Source organism: Hyperolius riggenbachi, chromosome 6 (genome assembly GCF_040937935.1).
Source record: "Hyperolius riggenbachi isolate aHypRig1 chromosome 6, aHypRig1.pri, whole genome shotgun sequence".
NCBI lineage: Eukaryota > Metazoa > Chordata > Amphibia > Anura > Hyperoliidae > Hyperolius > Hyperolius riggenbachi.
Genome location: NC_090651.1, coordinates 219,220,518 through 219,246,664, shown reverse-complemented (window position 1 = coordinate 219,246,664; position 26,147 = coordinate 219,220,518). Strand labels below are relative to the sequence as shown.

Genomic DNA, 26,147 nt, shown 5'->3' with positions numbered 1-26,147 from the left:
CTGTGTTCAGTGCGGGGTTCACGATGGTGTGCAGAATGTAGAACTGCCACCACCCGCTGCACCGTAGAGTGCAACGGCCAGCGGGCTATTACTGGGACACCTACCTACCTATACATGGGCACCAATTTTTTGCCTGGCTACCTACAGTGAGGTACCTACCATTTGCCTGGCTACCCAGCAAACCCAGCAGTGAAGAGAGGAGGGAGGGAGATACCCGGCCATAATCGGGAGGTGACGGGAGGCGGAGCAAGTCGGGAGGCGTAGCAGGTGAGTGATAGGGCTCTATCACTCATGCGAGGATGATGGGCGGGACGGGCGGACCGTCTAGCGTGGCTGCAGGCCAGCTTTCAAAGCGCCGCGGACCACAGCTAATGTTAATTAAAAAATTAGCGTCGGGCCAAGTTTTCTGGCGCTGCGGGCCAAATTTGGCCCACGGGCCAGAGTTTGACACATGTACTCTAAGGTCTGCAATATAGATACACATTATCATTATTATACATGCACATGGATTATTGACCAGTGTTTGATTGTGATAAGTGAGGCTGAGATATACATCTTTTCTTCATTGTGCTGATCTTCTCCTGATGATATCCTCACATTCATCTACTACGCTTACTCTTCCTTGATTCCATCTGGTACTTTTCAGTGGTGTGTGAAATCCCCCCCTCTTGTGCGGCACTTGTGTTCTACACATCATATATTTACTCCTATTTCGGTGACATCCATTATATTAATGTTCTTAATATGTATTTTTCTCGCTGTTCTTTTGTAGATTGTGCATTTTACAGTGGCCTGACAAAGGGCTTATGTATGCCCGAAACTAGCATGTCGTTGCCTAAAACTTAATGTATTAAGCCTATACTGCTTATTGATTACTATATCCCTGTTTTGGATGTTGTTCATTAAAACAAGGAGCTTCTTACAGAGACTTTTTATGGAATTTTGTTAATAAAGATTTGTGAAACTTTTTGTACCTTAAGACTTTGCAATTTGCTTGTTTTATATGGTCCTTTCTACATATATAAAAGAGTTTACTGTGGGCAAAGTGGATTGCAACAAAAAGGACTCCAAGGTTTTTCACTTTTTTCTATACAAAAAAAGTTTACTCCCAAATATACTGCTAAGGCTGAGATATCCAGTCTGGTGGAGTCAGTCAACTGAAGAAAAAAATTGGAGTAGTTTTCCTAAACTTTCTTCACCCTCCCCCATGGTTTAATTTAGAGTCTGAGCATACTGATTCCTTGCTGAAATCGGCTCAGCAATGTGTGATACCAAGTAACATCAGACAGAGCACAGACTGCACTGTCCGAGAGCCACACGACATCACACTGCTGCACAGTGGTGTACGGTTAATATGGTGCAAGGGGCGTGGCACTCCAGATGACAGGCTAAGGGGGGGGGGGGGGGGGAAGGTCTATTTGGGGGAAAATAGTCCAGGCTACCTATATTGTGGGCAACTATTTCAGGTTACCTATAATGCAGGCAACTATTTCAGGCTACCTAAACTGGGGGCAACTATTCCAGGCTACTTATACTGCAGGCAAAATTTCAGGCTACTTACTGTATACTGGGGACAACTATTTCAGGCTACCTATACTGGGGGCTAGGGCTGCTCAAATCCGGATCCGGGAGAAACCCAGATAGTTGCTATCCGGATATCTCCCAGTAAACCTGTGCGGGCTGGGCGGGGGGGGGGGGGGGGGTCAAGCTTACCTGTCTGACGTCTTCTTCGTCCGTCCCTGGTGCCTCCCACGATGCGGTCCACGTGACTACAAACACTTCCTCCTTCCGGGTTGAAGGAAGAAGTGTTTGTAGTTACGTGATGTGCGTGGACCGCATCGTGGGAGGTGCCAGGGACTGACGAAGAAGACGTCAGACAGGTAAGCTTGACCCCCCCGCCCAGCCCGCACAGGTTTACTGGGAGATATCCGGATAGCAACTATCTGGGTTTCTCCCGAAACCGGATTTGAGCAGCCCTACTGGGGGCAACTATTTAAGGATACCTATACTGCAGGCAACTATTTCAGGCTACCTATACTGGGGCAATTAGTCCAGGCTACCTATACTGGGGGCAACTATTCCAGGCTACTTTTAATGGGGACAACCATTCCAGGCTACCTATACTGGGGGCAACTATACCTGGCATTACCTGCCATGCACGCTTAGCATGTTAGCATGCCACACTCACTCCTTTCCTTTTTTTTCTTTGGGGGGTGGGGGTGTAATTTAATACTCAGCACTGGGTCTCAAATGCCCTAGGCACGCCACTGCGTGCTGCATGCATTTGTGCTGTGCAGTGCTTGTCCCATCTAACATAACTGAATGGGGTTAGGACTGAAGTACTAAGCAATGCAGGTGCCATGCATTTCTGTAAATCTCACAGCCACCTGCATTGCATAGCAATGCGAGAGTGTCCCTGGGTCCTTGTATGGAATTTTTCATTTGTCAAGGTGGTGGTCATAAATGAAGAAAAAAACATCTGATTGATATCAGAGTACCGTCCTGAGATAACGTTACAGAGTAGCATGCTGCGCTGACACTGACAGTCTGAAGAGATTGAGCCCCAGAAGCACATTCCTTAAAAAACAGGGTTCTTTCCATCTATAATCTTGTTTCTATTGGCTTTGCCACAGCCCTAGCTGCATTCTATCAAAAATGTAAAAACATTTAAAACGAGTTAACCATTCTCTGCAAAACCAACTACTGTTTTTCCTTTTCTACCCCCCCTTTCCCTTTGTGTGCCCCTCATCAATCCACTGTGTGACCTCCTTATCCCTTTGCCCACTGCATGCCCTTCATCACTCCAGCCACTGAATGCACCTCCGTATTGCCCTGCCCCCTATGTGCCAGTTATCACTCAATCCACTCAGTGCAGCTCCTTAATCCCCTGAGTGCCAGTTATCACTCAATCCATGGTATGCTTCTCCTTATCCTTCTGCCACTACACGCCCATCATCACACCAGGCACTGTATGCATTTCCCTATTCACATGTCCACTAAATGAGAGCACCTCCTTACTCAATCGGAATGCCCTTCATCACCCCAGCCAGGGGAAAACCCAGGACTTTCGGGGGGGGGGGGGGGGGGGGATTCCTGAAAGGTCTCCCTCAACCATACACAATACGGTATAATACTGTGGTAGGAACTCAATGCTGGGTACACATAATGCAATTTCCCGCCCGACTGCCAGGATCTGACAATTATTTCCTAAATGTCCTATCTGCTCCTGATTGACAACGGGAGTGATCAGGAGCAGTTTGGATACAGATAATAATGTGGACAGCTGTCATTGCTAATGAAGGGGAAAGTGAAGCATTCACACAACAGGGTACAGGGCTGTGGCCATACATGGCTCTGTTAAAGTGGAACTGTAAAGTCGTCCTGAAACAGCGTCACTTACCTGGGGCTTCCCCAAGCCCCCATCAGCCGTCCTGTCCCGCGCCGGTCCTGCACGATCCTCCGTTCTGTCACCGCCAGCTCGTTTTGTTACCATTGACTTAAAAGTCGTCAGCAACTGCGCCTGCGTGCCCTGAGCTACGCAAAGCTTTGTTCGCATTCCAGCTCACAATAGCGTCATGCGCCATTAGTGCAAATAGCTCAGGACACTAAAAAGCTTCGCGTAGCCCGAGGCACGCACGCACAATTGCTGCCTATGGTAACAAAAGGAGCTGGCGACGGCAAAACAGAGGATCATGCAGGACCCTGCTGGCTGCTGGGGGCTTGGAGAAGCCCCAGGTAAGTGAAACTGTTTGTTTTAGGACGACTTTACAGTTCTGCTTTAAGTTCCCCAGAGCTGCTCCATGCTCTCTACACACTCTGCTGCTCCGTCCAAAGTCAGCTGTAGCAGGGAAAAAAGGGGGGCAGTGCAGTGAGCTGGCGAATACTTGCAGATATTCTGGTGTGTCTCAACTTGTGCCTGTCCCCAGACACTGCATCGGCCCTGGTCTGAGGGGGGATTCTGGGCAGCTGTAATTCCCCCTGCGTAATCCAGACACTGCATCGGCCCTGGTCTGAGGGGGGATTCTGGGCAGCTGTAATTCCCCCTGCGTAATCCAGACACTGCATCGGCCCTGGTCTGAGGGGGGATTCTGGGCAGCTGTAATCCCCCCTGCGTCTGCCTATGCCCAGCTACTGTATGCACCTCCTTATTACTGTCCATTTTGTGCCCATAACTATGGACACCTTATTCCACTGTCTGTTGTGTGCCCTCATTCCTGTGCCTCCTTATTTCCTTGTAATCACTTCACCCACTGTGTGCACCTTGCAAACAAACCTTGAATAGTGTTGTCAAAATAGACATAAGAGGTCTCCTCATTCCTAATCTTCTTCCATTCGATCCGTGGCTCATTTGTGTTGCTATTTTTTATGATACAGGAGAGCTCCACCCCTGGTAGACAAGAAATAAACAGAAGGACTTGATAAATATAACAAACATTGTCAAGTAATCAAAACCAAGTGATCATATTTGGCGAGATTGCATGTGCTCATGGACACTTTTGTCTAATCAGTATAAAATGCTTCCCAATTTGTAGTGTAGCGTACCCAATTATGTACTTCTCTACCAATGCCTCAGTTTATGCAGAAGTCTGCATTCCACACCATAGAAAGCCCTCACTGCAGTCCATTTAGAACTATGGCTGATCTACACTAAATTCCGTTTTGCTTTCTATTTTCAATAAAAGGCCTAGTCCCACACAGTGCGAGTTTTCTTGTTTGCTTGCATCCAAATATTTCCTTTTTGATTAATGAGGCACACATACATACTGTCGCATTTCAAGGATTGATTGGGTGACAGTTTGGGCTTAACTCTGTTCAGACGCATAAGGCTTGACTGAAGGGACATGTCATCTCACTGTCCAGGATGCCAACCAAGCAAGGTAAAGACACTTAAAGTGTACCAGAGCTTAAACTTGAAAACAATATTATACATACCTTGAACTTCTTCCAACCCACCTCCACTCCGATCGCTGCCACACCGCCGTCCTCCGCTGCCTTCAGCTTCGGGAACCGGGTCCCCACACTTCCGTCAGTCGGCTCCAGTCTAACGTAAGAGAAGTGCGCTGTTTGCATACCTCTCCAGCAGCCACTGGAGAGATACGCAGAGGGTGCACTTCTCCTGTGTAGCTGGCCATGACTGACGTCAGTGACGGAACCCGGTTCCCAAAGCTGCAGGTGGTGGAGGGCGGCGGCGTGGGAGCGATCCAGGCAGATGGGGCTGGAGGAAGCCCCAGGTATGAATAAAATCTTTTAAATGTTTAAAAAAACCTGAACTGAAAATTAAAAGTCAAAATAAACATACACAAGTCATACTTACCTCCTGTGTAGTCTACTCCTCAATCTATTTTTCCTCTCCTGCATCCTGTTTGTCCACTGTGATCAATGGAATTCTTCGTCCTCCATTTTGAAAATGGCTATTACCCCATAACAGCTTCCTGGTCAGCACACTGTTTAACTGTAACATCGCCCACTTGAGCCATAGGGAAACATGGACACATCAGTTCTCCTCTCAGCTGTAACTGACAGCAACTGATATATAGCTGACACCAACTGATATATTTCAGTTCTGACAAAATGTTGTCAGAACTGGAAGGGATAACTGTAAGAAGAAAATGGTGAGCTTCTGAGAGGAACTGATGGCAAGGTAACTATGTAATGTTCATTTGAAGTTACTTCATGTGTTTATTTTAAATAATTTTACTCAGTACAGGTTCTCTTTAAGCTGGGTACACACGAGATAAAAGTCTCTGGAAAGCGAGAGATCAAAGATATTTGTCTCTCAATTTTTCAGATTCATCCCGGTGGGTCTATTTTGCAGACTTTCATTCGTTAAGGTATGTTTGAGATCGGCAGATATTCCTTCACTTGTGTGCACAGCGCATGTGTGAAAAGAAGGAAGTAATTAGACTACAGAAGCATTTCTTGGGTTTATTGTATGAACTGATCTTTTGCATGTACAGCATCTTTAGAATGACTGATTTCTCGTCTTCCGAAGACTTTTATCTTGTGTGTGTATTCAGCCTTAAGCTCCATTTGGCACCGTCTCAACTCCTCCTCCTTCCGCAACCTCATCACCTCACCCCCTTTCTGTAGCATTACTTCCCCAAAATTGCATCCTCTACCATTTTATATTTTAAGACCATGGCCACTGGCCTCTCCATATACTGATGGAATTCTAGATAGACACTCCAGGGCAACATCATCACTGGAATTTTAGATACCTGGGTGAGCAAAATGGTTACTTGGGGGATATAAGGAATGCTGCTCAAGATTGTCAGGTGTGGTAAAAAGATGGAGACAACCTAAAAAAGTAGAGGCATTGAAGGCACTGAACATGAAATGGCTCAACCCCAGCGCGTCTTTAGAGGACAAACATTTTCATTGTTTTCCTGTTAGTGCTCTATTGAGCAGGATTACTGAAGCAAGAACTCAATGTGACAAATGTCTCCCCCTATCCCCCTCCCCTTTAAAAAATGCCATAGAATTCTGCTCATTGCCTTTCATTTCACAATCACTAATTCTTCTTCTGACACAAAGCTGGCACTGTCTGCTGTATGGACACCAGTGCTCATCATCACTCGCCTGGAACAGCTGATGTAGGAAATACAAGTAAAAGCACAACATCCAATCGGATTACTTGTTTCATTCTTTGTTGTCTCTTGTTAGACCAGTATAGAAAGGAACATACAACGCAGCAGTTGCATGCAGTGAAGAAAAAAAAAAAAGTGTGCTAAAATATTATTTGAACTATTTTAAATAAAATATTAATTTACAGGTTGCCCGAGGTAAAATATAACACACATATTTTATGTACTTTATATTTTGCAATGAGTTCTTGCAGTGTGCTGGAATATGTTTATCCAAGTAGTCCTGCAGTCAACTGTTAGCCAGATTTATGGCCAGCAAGCTTGCCTTGTCACCTTGTGTAAGGTGTAGTGGTGGAGGGTCAAACGGGCCAATTGCTGGTGGTACCTACTTTTTGCATAGGCTTCTGCCAGGCGATAGCGAGGTACAATTACTGCTCTAGACACGTAGTGTACAGAAGCACAGTGAGCATTTACTGATATAGTACCATTGATTTTAACTGTGTGTTTTTGTTTTTTAAATGTTTGACTATTTTGATACACTCATGGCTACAGCCTGAATAAAAGGTGCTATAAGCACTTTTAGACTCTGCTTCTATCCATTATCCTGTGACTAGTTTGGCTTGTAGCACGAGTTCTCCTCCGGAGTTGTTATTTGGCCTATTCACACTGACAAATGCAAATCTGCACCAGCGCTTATTACGCGCTTAAAGTGTAAAAAAAATCACTGTATACTTTCACGATTTTTGTGCAATCACGATTAGCACTTTTTAGCATTGTAATCACGATCACTCTAAATTCGTGGAAAAATGCTCATGTACCGTGTTTGTGATCACCGCTAATCACAAATTGCCGATGATCGCAGCAGTGGGATCACAGCCATATAGTTAATATTGCACGCTATCAATTGCCAGCAATTGTGGGATTCGCAGTTATCGCCTGCTAGTCGCCCCAGTGTGAATGGACGCTTATCATCAAGGGGGTGGATCTCCTTTCATATAGATAAGTACCAATTATTTTTTTAAATGTTTTACTATGAACCAGGTTAGGCTTGTAAACTTTTCCCTCTTAATATCAGATAATAGATTTTTTTAATAAAAAATCCAGGCTACATGTTGGTTTACTTATGCCTTCCAGCTCTCCACTGTTCTCCAGCCTTAAGAAATAAAATCCATCAGAACAAGAATAATCTGCCTCCTTTCATTCCATACTCAGAAATGAAATAAGACTACATGGTGTGGCAGACTTTCTTGCACTACAATACTGTGAGATGGAGGCATACAAAAAGCATAAAAGGCTTAAAAAACAGAAAAGGGGGAGAGGTAGTTCAATAACTTTCACATCTGTATGACCAGGATATGTTTCGGCTAGAGTCACAGGACAGAAAAGTATAACTGCAATAAAACATTGTCCTGCAACTTACTCTGAAATTCCTGAACTTCTGGATTGGGGTTTACTGTAGATAGTTCCACCGCCAGCACAACACAACCTGCAAATAGACAATCCATAGTTAGCTTACTTTACGAACACAAAACCCTCAACTAGCTTTACTACTGACTCTTCTCAAAGGAGATAAACAGAGGAACACCAAGAGCCCCAATAGTGTAGTATGTATTGACAAAGGGGATAATGACAAAGAGTAATAGTTGTTATACTCACAAGCATGGGTCACCAATAGGCAACCACTGTAAAGGCAGGTGGGGAGATTATCCTGACCCCATTCAGGAATAAGAAGTCGCTCTCTGTAGATAGTAGAAAAGGGTCGCAACCCTCCACCCAGGGTGGATACAATATTATATAGGAGAGAACAGAGGCGCCAAAAGGATAAAAGGGGTTTTAAAGGAGCTTAAAAGCCAAAAATTTGGTAGAGGAGGCAGTGGTGGACTTACCTCCTCCAAGCAGACACAACACGACTGTACATTCGGTCTATTTATTAACGAACACCAGATAAAACAAAGCAACGCATTTCACGGGTCAGCGCCCGCTTCCTCAGGCAATAGAAAAAGGAGTTACTGCATCTAGCAAAACAAACAACACTCGGCAACTCTCAGAGGTGCCGAGTGTTGTTTGTTTTGCTAGATGCTGTAACTCCTTTCTCTATTGCCTGAGGAAGTGGCGCTGACCCATGAAACGCGTTGCTTTGGTTTATCTGGAGTTCGTTAATAAATAGACTGAATGTACAGTCGTGTTGTGTCTGCTTGGAGGAGGCAAGTCCACCACTGCCTCCTCTAAATTACCAAATTTTGGGCTTTTAAGCTCCTTTAAAACCCCTTTTATCCTTTTGGCGCCTCTGTTCTCTCCTATATAACTGACTCTTCTCAAGTTATCTTTAAAATTACTTTTTCAGCACCAGGCAAGTAAAAAGTACCAGTAAAAGAGTAAGATAAATCTATGCTATGGAGTCGGTACATGAATTCTTTGACTCCACTTCCTCAATTTTATGGTACCGATGATTACGGGTTATTTGTCTATTTTTAATATACTAATTTATTTTGGTTGAAAAGGAAAATAACACAAGGCATTTCATCTATACCAGAACTTGGCGATTGAAAATCTATAGGAAGATAGAAAAGTTGGAAACAAACCATAGAACTTAAGCTACATATGCACACTAGCTGTTAGAGCAGTCGTTCATGGGCGTCTTGGCCAAAAATACAGAAACATGTACAAGCATACCTTGAGCTTGTTTACCGACCCAGAATGCCAGATCTTTCAATGACGTCAACTCACAAATGCATTATTCCCCTCTTTACTCTACCCGCTAAAAGCCACTCCACAGTCCCTCATAAATCCCTACAGAAACAGTATGTATCGCTCTGGTATATCAGAGCGACATGACTGTACAGGGCTCATATCTGTTGGCATAGAGAAACGACCCATGCAAAAACTTAGAAAAGATGTGCCAAGACCAGTGTCCTTTGGTACCAAAGTAGAAACACAAGCTCAAAGTCCAACAGTGAAGTCTGCATCACCAGTAATTATAGCTTAAAATCTTTATCTAAACATGTAATAAAACAAAAAAACAAGTACCGTATCTCACAGAATTCGTGTCCGGCAGTGCCGCCTTCTTATCACACTAAGGAGGGCGGTTAAGAGTATAAATATACTAACAGACATTCAAGTAATGTTGGCTTAGACAAGCGAAGTACAGTTATTTTAATGCTGGAAATTCCTCCAACCTCAAGGTTGTCACATAAAATTCCACCAAATGTAAGCTGCAACTCTCCATGTCGTAGCAATTCTCTCACCATAAAACACTATTTACTTTCTCACAGCCTTCCAGCACCTACAGTGGAATGCAAAAGTTCGGGAAACTTTGTTATTTGTCTTGATTTTCCTGTATAAATCGTTGGTTGTAACGATAAAAAAATCTCAGTGAAATAAATCCTATAGGAGAAGTGAAATGAAGTTTAATGGATTTACAGAAAGCGTGCAATAATTGTTTAAACAAAAAGAAATGAAATCAATATTTAGTAGATCCTCTTTTTGTAAAAAATTACAGCCTCTAAACACTTCCTGTAGGTTCCAATGAGAGTCTGGATTCTGGTTGAAGGCTTTACTGGACATGCGCAATAATTGTTTAAACAAAATTAGGCAGGTGCATAAATGTGGGCACTGTTGTAATTTTATTGATTGCAAAACCTTTAGAACTAATTATTGGAACTCAAATTGGCTTGGTAAGCTTAGTGACCCCTGACCTACATTCACAGGTGAATCCAATTATGAGAAAGATTATTTTAGGGGGTCAATTGTAAGTTTCCCTCCTCTTGATTTTCTCTGATGAGTAGCAACATTGGGGTCTCAAAATATCTCTCAAATGACCTGAAGACAAAGATTGTTCACCATCAAGGTTTAGGGGAAGGATGCAGTAAGCTGTCTCAGAAATTTCAGCTGTCTGTTTCCACAGTTTGGAACATATTGAGGAAATGAAAGACCACAGGCTCAGTTCAAGTTAAGGCTCGAAGTGGCAGACCTAGATAAATCTCAGATAAACAGAAGCGAAAAATAGTGAGAACAGTCAGAGTCAACCCACAGACCAGTACCAAAGACCTACAAAATCATCTTGCTGCATATGGAGTCACTGTGCATCGTTCAACCATTCGGCACACTTTACACAAGGAGATGCTGTATGCAAGAGTTATGCAAAGGAAGCCTTTTCTCCACCCAAAGCACAAACAGAGCTGCTTGAGGTATGCTAAAGCACATTTGGACAAGCCAGCTTCATTTTGAAAGAAGGTGCTGTGGACTGATGAAACTAAAATTGAATTATTTGGGCATAACAAGGGGTGTTATGCATGGAGGAAAAACAACACAGCATTCCAAGAAAAACACCCGCTACCTACAGTAAAAATTGGTGGTGGTTCCATCATGCTGTGGGGCTGTGTGGCCAGTGCAGGGACTAGGAATCTTGTCAAAGTTGAGGGATGTATGGATTCCACTCAGTATCATCAGATTCTGGAGACCAATGTTCAGGAATCAGTGACAAAGCTGAAGCTGCGCCGGAGCTGGATCTTTCAACAAGACAACGACCCTAAACACTGCTCAAAATCCACTAAGGCATTCATGCAGAGGAACAAGTACAACGTTCTGGAATGGCCATCTCAGTAACCAGTTCTGAATAGAATCGAAAATCTGTGGTGTTAGTTAAAAAGAGCTGTCCGTTCTCGGAAGCCATCAAACCTGAATGAACTAGAGATGTTTTGTAAAGAGGAATGGTCCAAAATACCTTCAACCAGAATCCAGACTCTCATTACAATACAATACAATAACATTAGAACCTACGGGAAGCGTTTAGAGGCTGTAATTTCTGCAAAAGGAGGATCTACTAAATATTAATTTCAATTTTTTTTTGTGGTGCCCAATTTATTCACCTGCCTAATTTTGTTTAAAGGGAACCAGAGAGGTTGGGGGGAAGCTTTAATACATACCTGGGGCTTCCTCCAGCCCCATAGGCACGGATCGCTCCCACGCCGCCGTCCTCTGCTGCCTGGATCCGCCGCCACCGGGTCCCGTCATTGCCGCTAGTCGGCCAGTCGGCCGGCGGACGCGGCCGATTCGCCGCATCACACGGAGCTCCTTCTATACAAGTACGCATGAGGCTGCCTGCTGTGCAGCCGCATGCGTACATGTATGGAGGGAGCCCCTGTGATGCGGACAATTGTCCGCGTCCGCCGGAAGTGACGGGCCCGGTAACGGCGGTTCCAGGAAGCGGAGGATGGCGGCGTGGGAGCGATCCAGGCTTATGGGGCTGGAAGAAGCCCCAGGTATGTATAAAAGCTTGTTCTTTTTTTTTTCAGCCCGTTCCTCTCTGGTTCCCTTTAAACAATTATTGCACACTTTCTGTAAATCCAATAAGCTTCATTTCACTTCTCAAATATCACTGTGTGCATCTCCTACATTATATATTTAACTGACATTTTTTATGGTAACAACCAAAGATCTATACAGGAAAATCATGACAATTAACGAGGTTGCCCAAACTTTCGCATCCCAGTGTATTCCTAATCCAACTAACCCTAAAAGCAAATTAAAGAAATACAAAACATAAACCCTAAATACTTCCCTAATGAAGAATTCTGGCACAAAGAACACCTGCAGCTTGTGCTTAACCCATCCGATGTAGAAATGAATAAGGCAGAGATTGCACTGATTGGTAGGTAAGTTGGGAGGTCCAGCGCTTTCACTTCAGAACTGAAACACCTTGGGGCCAGAACTAATTTCAGACTTAAAGTATACCCCAACTGAAATGTGACATAATGAGATAGACATGGGTATGTACAGTGCCTAGCTCACAAATAACTATGCTGTGTTCCTTTTTTATTTTTTTGCCTGAAAGAGTTAAATATAAGGTATGCAAGTGGCTGACTCAGTCCTGACTCAAACAGGAAGTGACTACAGTGTGACCCTCACTGATAAGAAATTCCAACTATAAAACACTTTCCTAGCAGAAAATGGCTTCTGAGAGCAAGAAAGAGGCAAAAAAGGGGAATTTCTTATCAGTGAGGGTCACACTGTAGTCACTTCCTGTCTGAGTCAGGATTGAGTCAGCCACTTACATACCTGATATTTAACTCTTTCAGGCAGAGAAAGAAAAAAAGGAACACAGCATAGTTATCTGTGTGCTAGGCACTGTACATACACATGTCTATCTCATTATGTCACATTTCAGTTGGGGTATCCTTTAAAGGGGGCCAGGAAAACATGTATAGAACAAAAGGTCACGCTATTAAATTGACCTACAACCACCTGTTTATGAGATAGCTTTCTTCTTTTAGGGATAAAACATTATCTTCTTTTCTTTTATGGTTTTCATTTCTAAATTAAAAAAAAAATATCGACACAGCAAAGTCTTTTACAGTCATGTGTTCTACGGAAGTCAGTAACTGATGCTTCCACAGTTCACACTGCAGTCACTGAACTGTGTTTCCTCAAACAGCAGATCCTAAAATTGGCATCAAAACAATTCCTTGAGGTTCTGCCCCAGCGAAGGAAAGGCATCAGTGTGCCAACTGTCCATCCAGCACACCAAAGGACACAATTAGACAATCACGATGACAAGAGAACAGAAATGGTGTTTATGGCCTCCTTCAAGAGGTTCATCTTTCCTCAGCTGCTACAGACCCACAAGAAAGTTCAGATTAGTACCAAGGGAGTGGGGGAAGGGGGTCATTGTAAATCCCAGATTTCCCAATCACTGAAGTCTCCCTGCAGCTGTCTTCCTGGCTGGAGCTGGAATCTCTCATCTGTCAGAGAAGCAGAAGCCAGCTATGATGGGGCACAGTGGCTGGAGAAGAAACTATAATGGACACATTGACAGGAAACATGTCTGCCTGCCAACCACACTCTGTGATCAAAAGGTTGCCAGCTAGATCCAATGCTTTTAGAAAATACTCAGGCTTCCTCACTTTTTGGTAGGTTATCAATCAAACACTCAATACCCTGTATAAGAAACATGATGAAGTACAAGATATGTATAATATTTTTGGGGAAACCAGCAAAAAATTAAAAATGAACTTTTTCTTTTAATATGCCAAGAGTGCAGAAAAATATACAAACATTCTTCAATCCATAGGTTCATACATAGACAATCCTATCATGTAGTAAAAGTGAATGATAAATGGTTAAGGCAGGCGACAACGTCGACTTGTTTCGAATCGCAATGACTCTTCTTCAGGCCTTTTACCAACACAATGTTTATCAGAAATGTATACAGTAGAATCACTTTATAGTAAACTCCAAGGGATCAGGAAAAGTTTACTACCGTATATTCTGGCGTATAAGACTCCCCCCTAACTTTTCCAGTTAAAATATAGCGTTTGAGATATACTCGCCGTATAAGACTACCCCTCTTCCAACGCACACCAAATAAAAATAAAAAAAAAACATCATATACTGGTGCTATGTATGAACATATACTGATGTTGTACTGTATTTGGTACCCAGTAAATAGGCGATTTACTGGTTGGATTGGTCAACTCTCCCTCTCCCAAAGTGGATTGGTCAGCTCTCCTTGTCCGTTTATCAGAGCGGTATGGAAGAATAGATCGCGCTGTGCCCATAAAACACGCCTCTTTCACCCTTCTCGCCCACCCTTGTACCCCATTTGCCTCCTTTTCTACCTCTCAGATCTCGCACATGTGCGCCTGCACCGCTTCACTACAGTCCTCAGCAGCGAGATCTGAGAGTCGGTAACAGGATAGGGCACATCACCCTGCATCAATGACACCCGGCGTATAAGATGACCCCTGACTTTTCAGAAGATTTTCAAGGGCTAAAAAGAAGTCTTATATGCCAGAATATACAGTATATCAGAATTGGTCACGCATTTGCTGGGACCTGAGGACTGAGTTTACTATATCCAAAGGTTTACTATAACGAGATTCTACTGTATACTGACAAAAATAGGTAACTAATCAACGACTCAAAACAAGTAGACGTTATCGCTTGCATTAACCATTTATCCTTAAATTGTACTGCATGATATGATCATCTATGTCTATGGATAAATCTATGGATTGAAGAATTTTTGTATATTTTTCTGCACTCTTGGCATATCAAAATAAAAAGTTCATCTTTATTTTTTTGCTAGTTTCCTGCAAACTTATTTTCTATTATTACACAGATCCTTGTACTTGATCATGGTCTAATCTGGTGAGGTGGTACACCACTAAGGGTGTATTGTTCCTAATCTCCCAATAGTTATAATTACAATAACATAGGAAATACACATAAATTCTCCAAACATGCAAATTACAACTGACTTGATTACAAACCCTGGAGCAGCGATCAATTAGATCAGTGTTTCACAATATATCAAAGGCATGTACCCCTTTTGAGAGCCTGTGCTGGCCAAGTACCTCAGGTATGGCTCAGACTATCTCAAGTACTCCTTCATACAAATATATGTAATAGTAATACATGGTAATCGTATCATACAATTTCCAAGCATTTACTATTTCCTTTACTTAGCTAAACTACTACTTTGGTGTTGTTTATATTGGATTTATTATTTTCTAAAACTGTAATATTTGGTAGACTTAATTAAATACTTCAAGCCTGTGAACCCAATGAACCCATCAGAAGTACCCCCCTGGGGTTCACATACCACACGCTGAGAAGCTAGGTATTAGATGGCGCCTGATTAATCAGCAGCGAGAAGTTTTCAAATTTGCCTGAATTATTTACCCCCCCCCCCCCCCCATTCTTCTGGGCCGACAGAAATGCTACGCGGTCAATCTGTGAAGTCTTTCCTGTCAATAGGTCCACACCCAGTGGAAATTTCAAATGCTGGCGATGGGCTCCTAATCATTTTAACAGCAGGGACTGACAGGCGATTGCAAGCAAGATTATAGAAGAAAAGAAGTCTAAATCACATAATAATAATAATAAAAAAAAAATAAAAAAAAATGTACAGATGAAAATGACAGAAGAATGGAGGACAAGGTGACATCACTACACAAAAGTGTACAGAAGAAGAAAGAAGCATATATTTGAAAGTGGACGTTTACAGATAAAAAGGAAGAATTTAATATTCTTGCGTTTTTAAACAAAGCTAAAAAAAAAAACCTAATTCAGCCTCCTATTTATAATACATATTAAAGTAGATTTGGATTAATTAGCAATTGTTTGTTTTGCACTGCACATCCGTACTCTTTTCAATAAATACATTTAAAGGGGCACTATGGCGAAAAATTGTAAAATGTAAAATATGTTCAAACATAGACAAAGAAGAAGTACGGTTTTTCCAGAGTAAAATGAGCCATAAATTACTTTTCTCCTATGTTGCTGTCCCTTAAGGTGGCCATACACTTATAGATTTGCAGCAGATTCAACAGGAATCTAGGAACAGATTTCCAATAGATTTCAGAATGAAATGCATTATTGGACCATTAGATCCAATGCAACTCTATGGGCCATGGATCTGCTACCAGCAGCAGCTCGACCAAGATCTTCCATCCTGTCAGACAGATCAAATCCATCGAAATCGGCCACAAATTCATCGATAGATTTGAAAGAATCGATTTCTGATTGATCGATTCTATGGAATCGATCTATCGATCGATCGAAGGTTGAAATCGACCAGTGTATGGGCCCCTTTACAGTAGGTAGTAGAAATTTGACAGAAGCGTCAGGTTTTGGACTAGTCCATCTCTTCATGGGGGATTCTCAGGGTCAGCAGTGTCATAGTGTTAGTTTAGATTGTGAGCCACTCTGAGTGACATGACTATATACTCTGTACAGTGCTGTGGAAGATGTTGGCACTATATAAATACTAAAAAATAATAATAATTTGGTAACCATTACTAGAGTCAACAATAATCCCCAAAACACCAGTCAAAATAAAGGTGAGATACGAACCAGAATTTAGGTAACTGCGCAATAATACAGTTCAAGCTAAGTACAGGAATCAGAAACTCACTTAAAGTGTACCAGAGCTGAAAATATTAAAAAGATGTATACATACCTGGGGCTTCCTCCAGCCCCATCTGCTTGGAATGCTCCCACGCCGCTGTCCTCTGCTGTCTGCAGCTTCGGGAACCGGGTCCCGTCACTGCCGTCAGTCAGCTCCAGTCTACGCAGGCGAAGTGCGATCTTTGCGTATCTCTCCAAGCAGCCGCTGGAGACCTGTTCTGGGCTCCGGTGTCCACCCAATAGAGCTCCACGTCCTGCCGGTCTTATGTGTCTCCATCGCTGCTCATTCTACTTCCTGAATTTTTGACACCCTCGCCCTGTGAGCAATTTAGCCTTGAAACTGCCCTGATGCCCTGTCTGCATTTTAATTCCAACATTGCTGAGAAAACGAGATTTGATTACACTTTATTTAATAGATCTGTGGAATTTATTATGATTTTGGGATAAGATTGCTTATTACAGTTTATGATCTGACAACTGCTAACCAGAGACCACTAGACAAACCTGCATTCTCAGTTTAGCTGAGCCCCTATATTCTTCCCTACTGAAGGAAGAGGCAAGAAAGGAGCAGGAAACATCCACACTACAGTTAAAAGCAGTGCAATTAGCGTAAAAAAAAAGAAAATCAACACAGCCAAAGGGTGGCTCCAGATAACAATTGCATGTGCTTTTATTTGTTTCAATCAGATAACAAGGTTTTGGACAGGATTGCCAAATGTCAGTATACCACTTAAAGCGGTATAAAACCCTGACATAATATTCAATAAAAACATGTTTACCTACTTTTTAAATGCCATACGGTTATCATATTTGCATTTGTGCATAAGTATTATTATTCGTTTAGAAGTTATAGGTTTCCAAAAGTACAGTTTTTTTGCTTTGTGAGCTGACTTTGCATTTTATTAATAACTGGTTTTATTCATTGTGGTTTTGCAGACAGAAATGCTTTCAGAGTCTCTCTGTCTCCAGCAGCTTCTCCGCAGTCAGAGAATGTGTCACATTCCTCACTTGATACATTTAAGTAAACACAAGATAACATTATCTAAAGTTCAGATGCGTCTGCATTTCACTGCACTGAACTTTAAAGCTTTGTGTGTAACCCTTCGAATGCTGGTCTAGTAAAAAAAAAAAAAATGCTGGTTGCATATAATATGCTGTAAATAATGTTTTAGAGCAAAGATGAAATGCAGGGTTATATTCCACTTTAAAGTGGACCGAACTAAAAAAACAGTTCTGACTATACTGCACTCATTCTAAATAGAAAATAGACACTCAAGCTTCCTACCAAAGACAGGAGGCCATTTGTAAGAACCCCACATTTTATCTCATATTCACTTTAAAGGACAACTGTAGTGAGTGGGATATGGAGACTGCCATATTTTTTTCCTTTTAAAGAGATTCTGTAACGAAAAAAATTCCCCTGGGGGGTACTCACCTTAGTAGGGGGAAGCCTCTGGACCCCATCGACGCTTCCCCCGTCCTCCTGTGTCCAACGGCGGTCTCGCTGCAGCCCACGGAACGCACAGCCGACAATTTGTCAGGCTGTGCAATATTTACCTTTTCTGGCTCCAGCGGGGGCGCTGTTGTGGCTCTTCACGCGCAGTAGAGCGGCCCATCAGCAATCGGCTATTTCCGCCTATCTCCGAGCGGAGAGCCAATACTGCGCCTGTGCTGGAGCCGAGAAGGTAAATCTTTACATCCCCGCTGTTCGGGGAGCTTTATTGCCGCCACCGTGGGACACAGGACAATGGGGGATGCCTCGATAGGATCCGGAGGCTTCCCCCACCCTAGGTGAGTACCCCCCAGGGGAACTTTTTCGTTATAGATTTTCTTTAAAGAAGAGTAGTCAGCCATACTATCTCAGAAAAAAACAACAACACATATATAAGTAGATAAATACTTGCTCTTCTTACATAACCTATGTATTGCACTGTCCACGGTTTGATTTTATAAAATCCTTCTTAGCATTTTCCATTTTAAGTGTGGCTATTTTGAAGCCAATCTTGATGTAATTTCCTCCCTTAGTCTCCTCTGCCCGATTGTGTATGCATAGCCCCCCTTCACTATAGAAAGTGCATTGTCTCAGCATGAGACATATTCTACTCACTTCAGTTGTCCTTCAAATATTAATCACCAAATCTCTACCCAACCAATGATAGACTGCAGCATGGTTATAACTTTATTCAAAAGATATACTTTGAAAGGGGCTGAGTGCAGATATATTTCACACATGGCATGGTTGAGAGCTATGGATGATTCCATCCTCAATAGCTCAGTGATGATTTTCCATGTAAAAAGAGACAAACAGATGAATCATTTCCAGTAACAACATAAAATTCAGACATAAAATTCAGACTAAGCTCTCCCCATTGTCAGTAGTGTACAGTTGGAAGTAAAATAAAGGTCAGCGTTATTGAGCCACGTCCCCATTTTTATTGTGTAGTGAGCTAAGGAAGGATCATCCAGGCGTACAGCAAAATAAATCCCTGTCTAATAACCCCTTATTTAACACAATAGGAAGCGGAAACAGCAGGGCATACAATGAATGGGGGTTGTGTATAGACAGCGCATGGGACACATACAGGAACACAGTCACAGGGAAGGAGAGGGTCCTGTTATTAGATGGCATGGAAGACCATATAAAGTAATAGAGGACACAGGTTGACAGGAAGGAGCACGCCATGAGGAAGGGGAATAGGAAGTGGGAGGGTGAGGAAGAGGAAAAATCATGGAATAGATTGTACACACAGCCCCAGGAGGCTAGTGAGTCATGGGGTAGGACTATATGTGAATCTACATAAACTGCTTGGATTGTTTATTTAAAATTATCATTCTTTACAGCTTATGAATCATCCCTGCACAGACATAATGCTTGCCTCTCTGCTACTGCTCTGTGTTATTGAGAATGGAAAACGAGCAGGATGCGCCCTACTGAGTAGTATCGGCAAAGGACTTTCCAGCTTTACTGACTGTTGAAGGGAGGCCATAAACATCAGGGGCACATGTACACACATTAGATTTTCATGCAAAGTGACCTCAAATTCTTTGTTCTGGGCAATGAAAATATAAGGTGTGCACACAGCTTTAGGCAGTATGGAAAACAGTACATGATGCCAAAGCAAAAGTGGAGAAACACAGGAACATCGGGGGACTGGGTGGAGTCAGATTTGAATTGGTGAGTTTGTAGAGACAGTGTTAGGATACAAAACACCAGGAGGACAAAGTGAGGAACATGGAGAAAAGGAGGCTCAGCATATAGACAAGATGGAGGAATAGGGACACAAAGGCAGAAAAGCAGCTGAAATGATGGCATGATGAAACAGTATGGAGGACAGGGTTGAGTTATAGAGTCTAGAGCAGGCATGGGCAAACTTGGCCCTCCAGCTGTTAAGGAACTAAAAGTCCCACAATGCATTTGCCTTTAGGAGTCATGACTGTGGCTGTAAGACTCCTGCAATGCATTGTTGGACTTGTAGTTCCTTAACAGCTGGAGGGCCAAGTTTGCCCATGCCTGGTCTAGAGCAGTGTTTCTCAACATTTTATTGGTATGTACTCCTTTTAAAGCCCTGCACTCACCAAGTACCCACTGGCATAGTAAACATTATCACAAGTACCCCTTGACAAATATATATTTAATTGTACTAAATGATAATTGGTTCTAAACAATTTCCAATCATTTAATCTTTTAATTAGCTAAAATACTAATCTGGTGTTTAAATAAGATCAATCATTTTCAAAAACTTTAAATTTGTTATTCTTGGTTAAGTATATCAAGCCCGAGTACCCCCTGGAACCATCAGAAGTACCCCCTGGGGTACGCGTACCACACGTTGAGAACCTAGGGTCTAGAGGAAGCAGAACATCAGGGCGACAAGGTGTAGATAAGAGTCTTCTGCTGAATGGCCGAACATTAATGTGCATAAAATAATTTAAAGGCTATCTCAGGCGACAGGATGTAATAAAAAGTAATTACCTATTTAGCTGCTTAAATATGCTGGGACGCGATGTACCCACTCCATAGCCCTGCCAGGGATATGGAGTCGGAGTTGGAGCAAACAATGCGTAGCGATGCACATCGATAACGACCTTCGTGGTGGATTGGATCTTTAAGATCCTCAACGACTCCCACGAAAAGTAGCGCAATTATTTGAACTCTCGTTCATGCCCGTTGTGTGCCCTTGTGCATACCTGCTGCAAGGGAGGTGGATCGGGGAGCGCTCATTGTCGTGGCACATCGCTGAAATCCATCTTCCTGGGTTGCGAGGCGAGTATGTAGCTTTAGAGGACATTCCCCTCTGATTGACCATAAGGATCCACTTTACATCATATTTTTACTTCAGGATGGGGAGAAGATATTCTCAAGATAACACAGAAAACAGACATCCAATAAAAGCTGAAATATTTATTATCTCACAAAGCAGGCCAGCATCAGGCAGCAGATTTCCTGTTCTTGACGGGATGCAGACCACAGGAACGTCACAATCTAAAAGTTACCAATCATGTAGAGAAGTAGTCCCAGCATTGGAATACGCATGGACATATACAGTGTCTGTAAGGAAATTCTCCCAGGGAAAAATCTCTCTACAAGTTATTCCTCTCACACACTCTTACTTAGTGTAGGAAAGGTGTCATCTATAGATTACGGTTATATCACTGCCCATCTGGTCATGACATATAGCACAGGCTGGCAGCTAAATTCTCAGAAACATCCATGCACGTTACTTCTCTCTTTGATGTAAAGAGGTTTGTCTCTGAAAAGGCACTGAATGTAATCAGTGGAGGAATAGTCTTTTAAATCTCTCCACATCCCAGATTAATGTCTGATCACATTCTGCGACTAAACCTAAACCACCAGGCAAAGCAACATGGTCCAGACATTTTACTGTAATATTTAAAGAGGATATATACTACCTGTATCACTATCTGCAGGCGTAAAGGTGCCCCATGCACTGTTTTGATCAGACAAAACAACTAATTAACTGGAACTTTGCTAGTTTTTGACTAAAGATCAATTAACATTGATTGAAAATTACAGGACTTTTTTTGTCAACTGTGAAATGATCATTACTGAATGATCATTACCTAATTGATTGATATTGATCACACACTGATACAGCGTATGTTCTTCCCAAAATCAATTACTCAATTGGATCTACATGTATCAAAACAAACTAAATTAAAATATTTCATACGTTGACGGAGAACGAGCTAGAGGTTTGAGGGTACACGACACACCAGGGCCAAGCTAAATACTTAAAAAGCATCTACAGCTGACACTTTCTGTAGGTCTTACAATAGATATCTTGCAGAACTGAACATGGAGTTAAAGAGAACATGTTCAGAATCATCAAGGCAGCAAATATCACTGCCACTATCTAGTAATAAAGGAATATATAAACGATACCATCTGTGCAGGTCAAAGAGCAGTTTCCTCAGAGGTATCAAGAGTAGGAGACCAACATGAGGTGCAACTTCAGGCATGGAGAAACAGTCCAAGTTTGACAGAGTTTGGTCACCCTGGCTTGAGTATTTGAGGAATCATGGGGTTGCTAATGGGAGGGGGGGTGAACTATTTTAGTCAATGGAATGTAATTGAAATTACTACTATACTACTACTACTACTACTACTACTATACTGGGGACTAGGGTTATGGGGCTGTAGTGTGCTGGAGTCAGACCCAGGGGGTGGTTGGATTGGGGGTGGTTTGGTAAGGGTGAGGGAATAAACATTGTGTATGTTGTTATGGTGTAAATTCACTTTTACTCCTAAGTTTTCTTCTAGGTAAAAATGTTCACACCTTATCAATAAAATCCCCTTTAAACCACCAGAAAAAAAAATTCTCAGAATAAAATTTGGCAGTTCTTCTTCATCTGTTTTGTGATCCTTTTCAGTTGCAAAGTGCTGAAAAATTACTTTTAAACAGAAGATGAAAGATTATCTTGTAGAAAAAAAAAGAGAATTGAATAAGGGTCAGGGGTCTATATGGGAGTAAGGAGGATAACCTAGAAGAGCAGTATGATCAGCAAGAGGAGCAGAGACTATACAAGGCTTTGTGTGGGAGATGGTAAGGAGGGTGTAACGATCGGTGTCAGCACACAGAGAGAATCTGATTGTTGATGATCTGCAGAATCATCAACAATACACATGTATACTCGATTATGGATGATCTGCAGAATCACCAATAATACAAGTATGACTAACCTCTGGACACCTTAATGAGTTAAATGTATTGGATGAACTGGAGGCTATCTCCCGAGGAGCAGGAGATATAAGAGACTAGGCCAAGAGCCACCTGAGGGGCAGGTGACCCCGGGCAGTGCAGAAACTATCTCTTGATAGTGAGGACCTGGTAACCAGGGATAACAGTATAAAATGGTGAACTGTACTGCAGCCAGAGGGAGGGACCACTGGCTGCTAACAGGCCGGACTCTCTGAGGAGTGGGAGTCTTGGTTGCAGCTGACACCTGATGGAATGGTGTCACTGCTAATACTGATAGACTGAGCACTCAGGGAGAGTGACAGCTAGGATAATTGGGCAGGCCAGGTCGGCAACACACGAGCAGATGAGGTACAGAAACAGAAGACCGATTCGGCAACCGGTACAGGCAGGGTCTGGCAACAGGTAGACAGATATGCTGAGGTACCGAATCAGAAAGCGAGAGAAAGGTCGACAGAGCAAATAGTCATAACATATAAATATAACAGAGTCCTAGACTGGGGTGTGAGCTCCTTGATCTCGAGACCCGGGAACTAGTCTAGAGTAACACAGCAATGACACAGTATCCTTAAGCTTGGGTGTGAGGTCCGTGGTCTCAACACCCTGGAACTGGTCTAAAGTATAACACAGCAATGACACAGTTTCCCTAAGCTTGGGTGTGAGGTCCATGGTCTCAACACCCTGGAACTGGTCTAACATATAACACAAACGTATTCTGGCTAAGTGTGAATTCCCAGGTCCTCCTGGTTCTAACACACTAGGCCTGAAAGATAAATCGAATTTAAATCGAAATCGCGATCACCAAGATCACAATTTCGGAATCGTCAAAGCGGCAATTATCGCGATCACGTCATTTCCACATGGGAGAAGTTTGAAGAAGTGTGCTTTGGCAAAACTCCAGGTTACTGTATGTCACATGACATACAGGAAGTATTCCGTGCATTAGAAGCTATGTCCAGAACTGATGCAGCTTGGGAGACAGAGGGGGCACAGAGAGACACAGAGAGAAAGAGCGGGCACGGAGACACAAAGGGGGCAAGAGAAAGACCCAGAGGAGGCATTAAGAGGCAAAGGGGGCACAAAGAGAGACAGAGGAGGGAACAAACAGGCAAAGAGGGGGAACAAAGCTTGATCAATTTTTTCCTAAAATCGTTCAGGCCTATAACACACTGTGGGATCTGACTGGTCTGAGTGCTCACACGTAAGTATTCGCACCGGCAGACAACCAGCAACTGACAGGCAAGAAGTATATATGGAGCAGCGCTCCTCAGCGCCGCCCAGCACCACTTAGCCAATCACCTACTACGCTGGGATCAGCTGATCGTCCTGATCAGTTGATCCCTCTCCTATTGGCAAAAAGGTCCTGCCTCCTATCGCGCGCGCGTAGCTCTCCATCTGTGTGCTGTACTAGGCTCAGACACACCAGACGCACACTGCTGTGCGGAAACCGCCGGCCTGAACGCTGAGACAGCCGCCCCGCTGTCAGGCCGCGCGGCGGTGTCTCCGCAATCCATTACAGAGGGAAACTTGGGAGAGCAGTTAAGGCCCATGCTCACTATGCTGTGGATGGAATCTTTAAGATCACTGATGACTCTGCGCAAAGTACCACGTTCGCTTGACTTCCTGTTCGCTTGACTTCCTGTTCGCGCCAGTAGTGTGCCATTGTGTGTATCCGCCCGCAAGAAGGATCAGGGATGCGGTCGTCGTAGAGGAACGTTGCTGGGAATCATCTTCCTGGGTGTCGGGTGAGTAATCAGCTATAGATAAGTATAAGGAGATAAACAAAATATACACAGCTCTGTACAGGAGATGGCGATGAAAAGGTCCTGTAACAGCAGAATGATTAGCAGGATGGGCAGAGGCAACCACCCATACAACTAGAACAGGAGAAACATACAAGAATAGAAAAGCCTGTGTTTACACAATGTCCGCTGCTTTGTATTTTGATAGACCAGCCAGCAGACTTAAAAACAGGTAAGTCAAAGACTGCAAGGATATTCTGTAGGCTATTTCACATTTACCCATTCCATCTGACTCCACTGAAGAAAAATCTAAATACACACATTGTTCTGAACAGTAGATTATGTTGCCATTCATTTCATGAATAGCTAGCTCATCTCTGGTCTGGAATGTAGTGAACCCCCTATAAACGGACTGTCAGGATTGGTCTGCACATATGATAGAACGGAGGCAGTACAGATCCATTCTCGTGTGAACCCAGCCCAAGAGAAGAAGGCACAAATACATCCTGGAATAAGATAAATACATTGCTGATAAAAGCCCATAAAGCCTTCCATACAGAAAGAAACTTGTGAATTATTTGCTGCGTGGATCAACATTTAGGACAGTAATTCAAGTAATATGAAGATCTGATAAGCTTGAAATATTATCATTAATCACAAGTCCGACACAGATGTGCTTAAAGTATACTGGAACGGACATGTGATATGATGAGATAAACATGGCAAAACATAGTATTAAGGGCTGTGGAGTCGAGGAATCATTTTGGGTACCTGGAGTCAGAGTCGGTGGTTTAATAAAAATGGAGAAGTCGGAGTCGGATGATTTTTGAACAAAATCCATAGGCTTTGTATAAATTAGGCTAAGGAGTTGGAGCAATTTTGGGTACCTGGAGTCGGTGGTTTTATAAACCGAGGAGTCTGAGTCGGATGATTTTTGTACCGACTCCACAGCCCTGATAGTATTAGTCATACTATTAAATTGTCTGGGGTGTTATTTTTTATGTTGCAATTATAAAATTGCAACAAGTCAGGGGTGTAACTAGAAATCACTGGGCCCCCTGCAAAACTTTAGATGGGCCCCCCACCCTCCACCCCAGGTATAGGTACCTCTAGTAGGGATAGCCAGGTAAAGGTGCCCACAGTATAGACAGGCATGGGTGCCCCAGTATAGTCAGGCATGGGTGCCCACAGTATAGCCAGGTATAGGTGCCCACAGTATAGCCAGGCATGGGTGCTCACAGTATCGCTACATATAGGTGCCCTCAGTATAGCCAGGCATGGGTGCCCACACACAGCAGCAGGGAGGGGGAACACTCATCCCCCGTCTCACCTCGGACTCCCCATTCCGCGCTCCCCCCTCCAGCATTGATCGGCAGCACTGCAGCAGGCATAGAACAAGAAACGCGGACATACCTCTTCCACGTTCCAAGCGGGCCCCCCTGCGGCTGCATCCCTTGCAGCTCCTATTGTTATGCACCCAATTACAGTCCAAAGAATATAAGTATGTGTTTGCCTAACCATGCCCCTTTAGAACATCTCCAGACCAGCCGACCCTATGGAAAACTACATAAACTATCTGTAAGGTATTCATGTAGAGTCCAGTGGGCTGTCTCTGGATTACCCCTTCCCTCTTCTCTCTGTTCCATCAAATGGTATACGTTTGAATAAAAAATTGCACCCTTAAAAGGGGTTCA

The 26,147-nt window shown here is 43.1% G+C and overlaps 1 protein-coding gene across 1 annotated transcript in view; it reads right to left on the bottom strand.

Moving 5' to 3' along the window:
* JAM3 (junctional adhesion molecule 3) overlaps positions 1 to 26,147 on the bottom strand; it is a 115,146-nt gene that overhangs the window by 27,729 nt on the left and 61,270 nt on the right. The window contains exons 2-3 of the mRNA XM_068240428.1: positions 8,005 to 8,070; positions 4,274 to 4,387 (exon numbers count right to left, since the gene is read on the bottom strand). Coding sequence (XP_068096529.1) covers positions 4,274 to 4,387; positions 8,005 to 8,070 — 180 coding nt within the window. The remainder of the gene's footprint in view (positions 1 to 4,273; positions 4,388 to 8,004; positions 8,071 to 26,147) is intronic.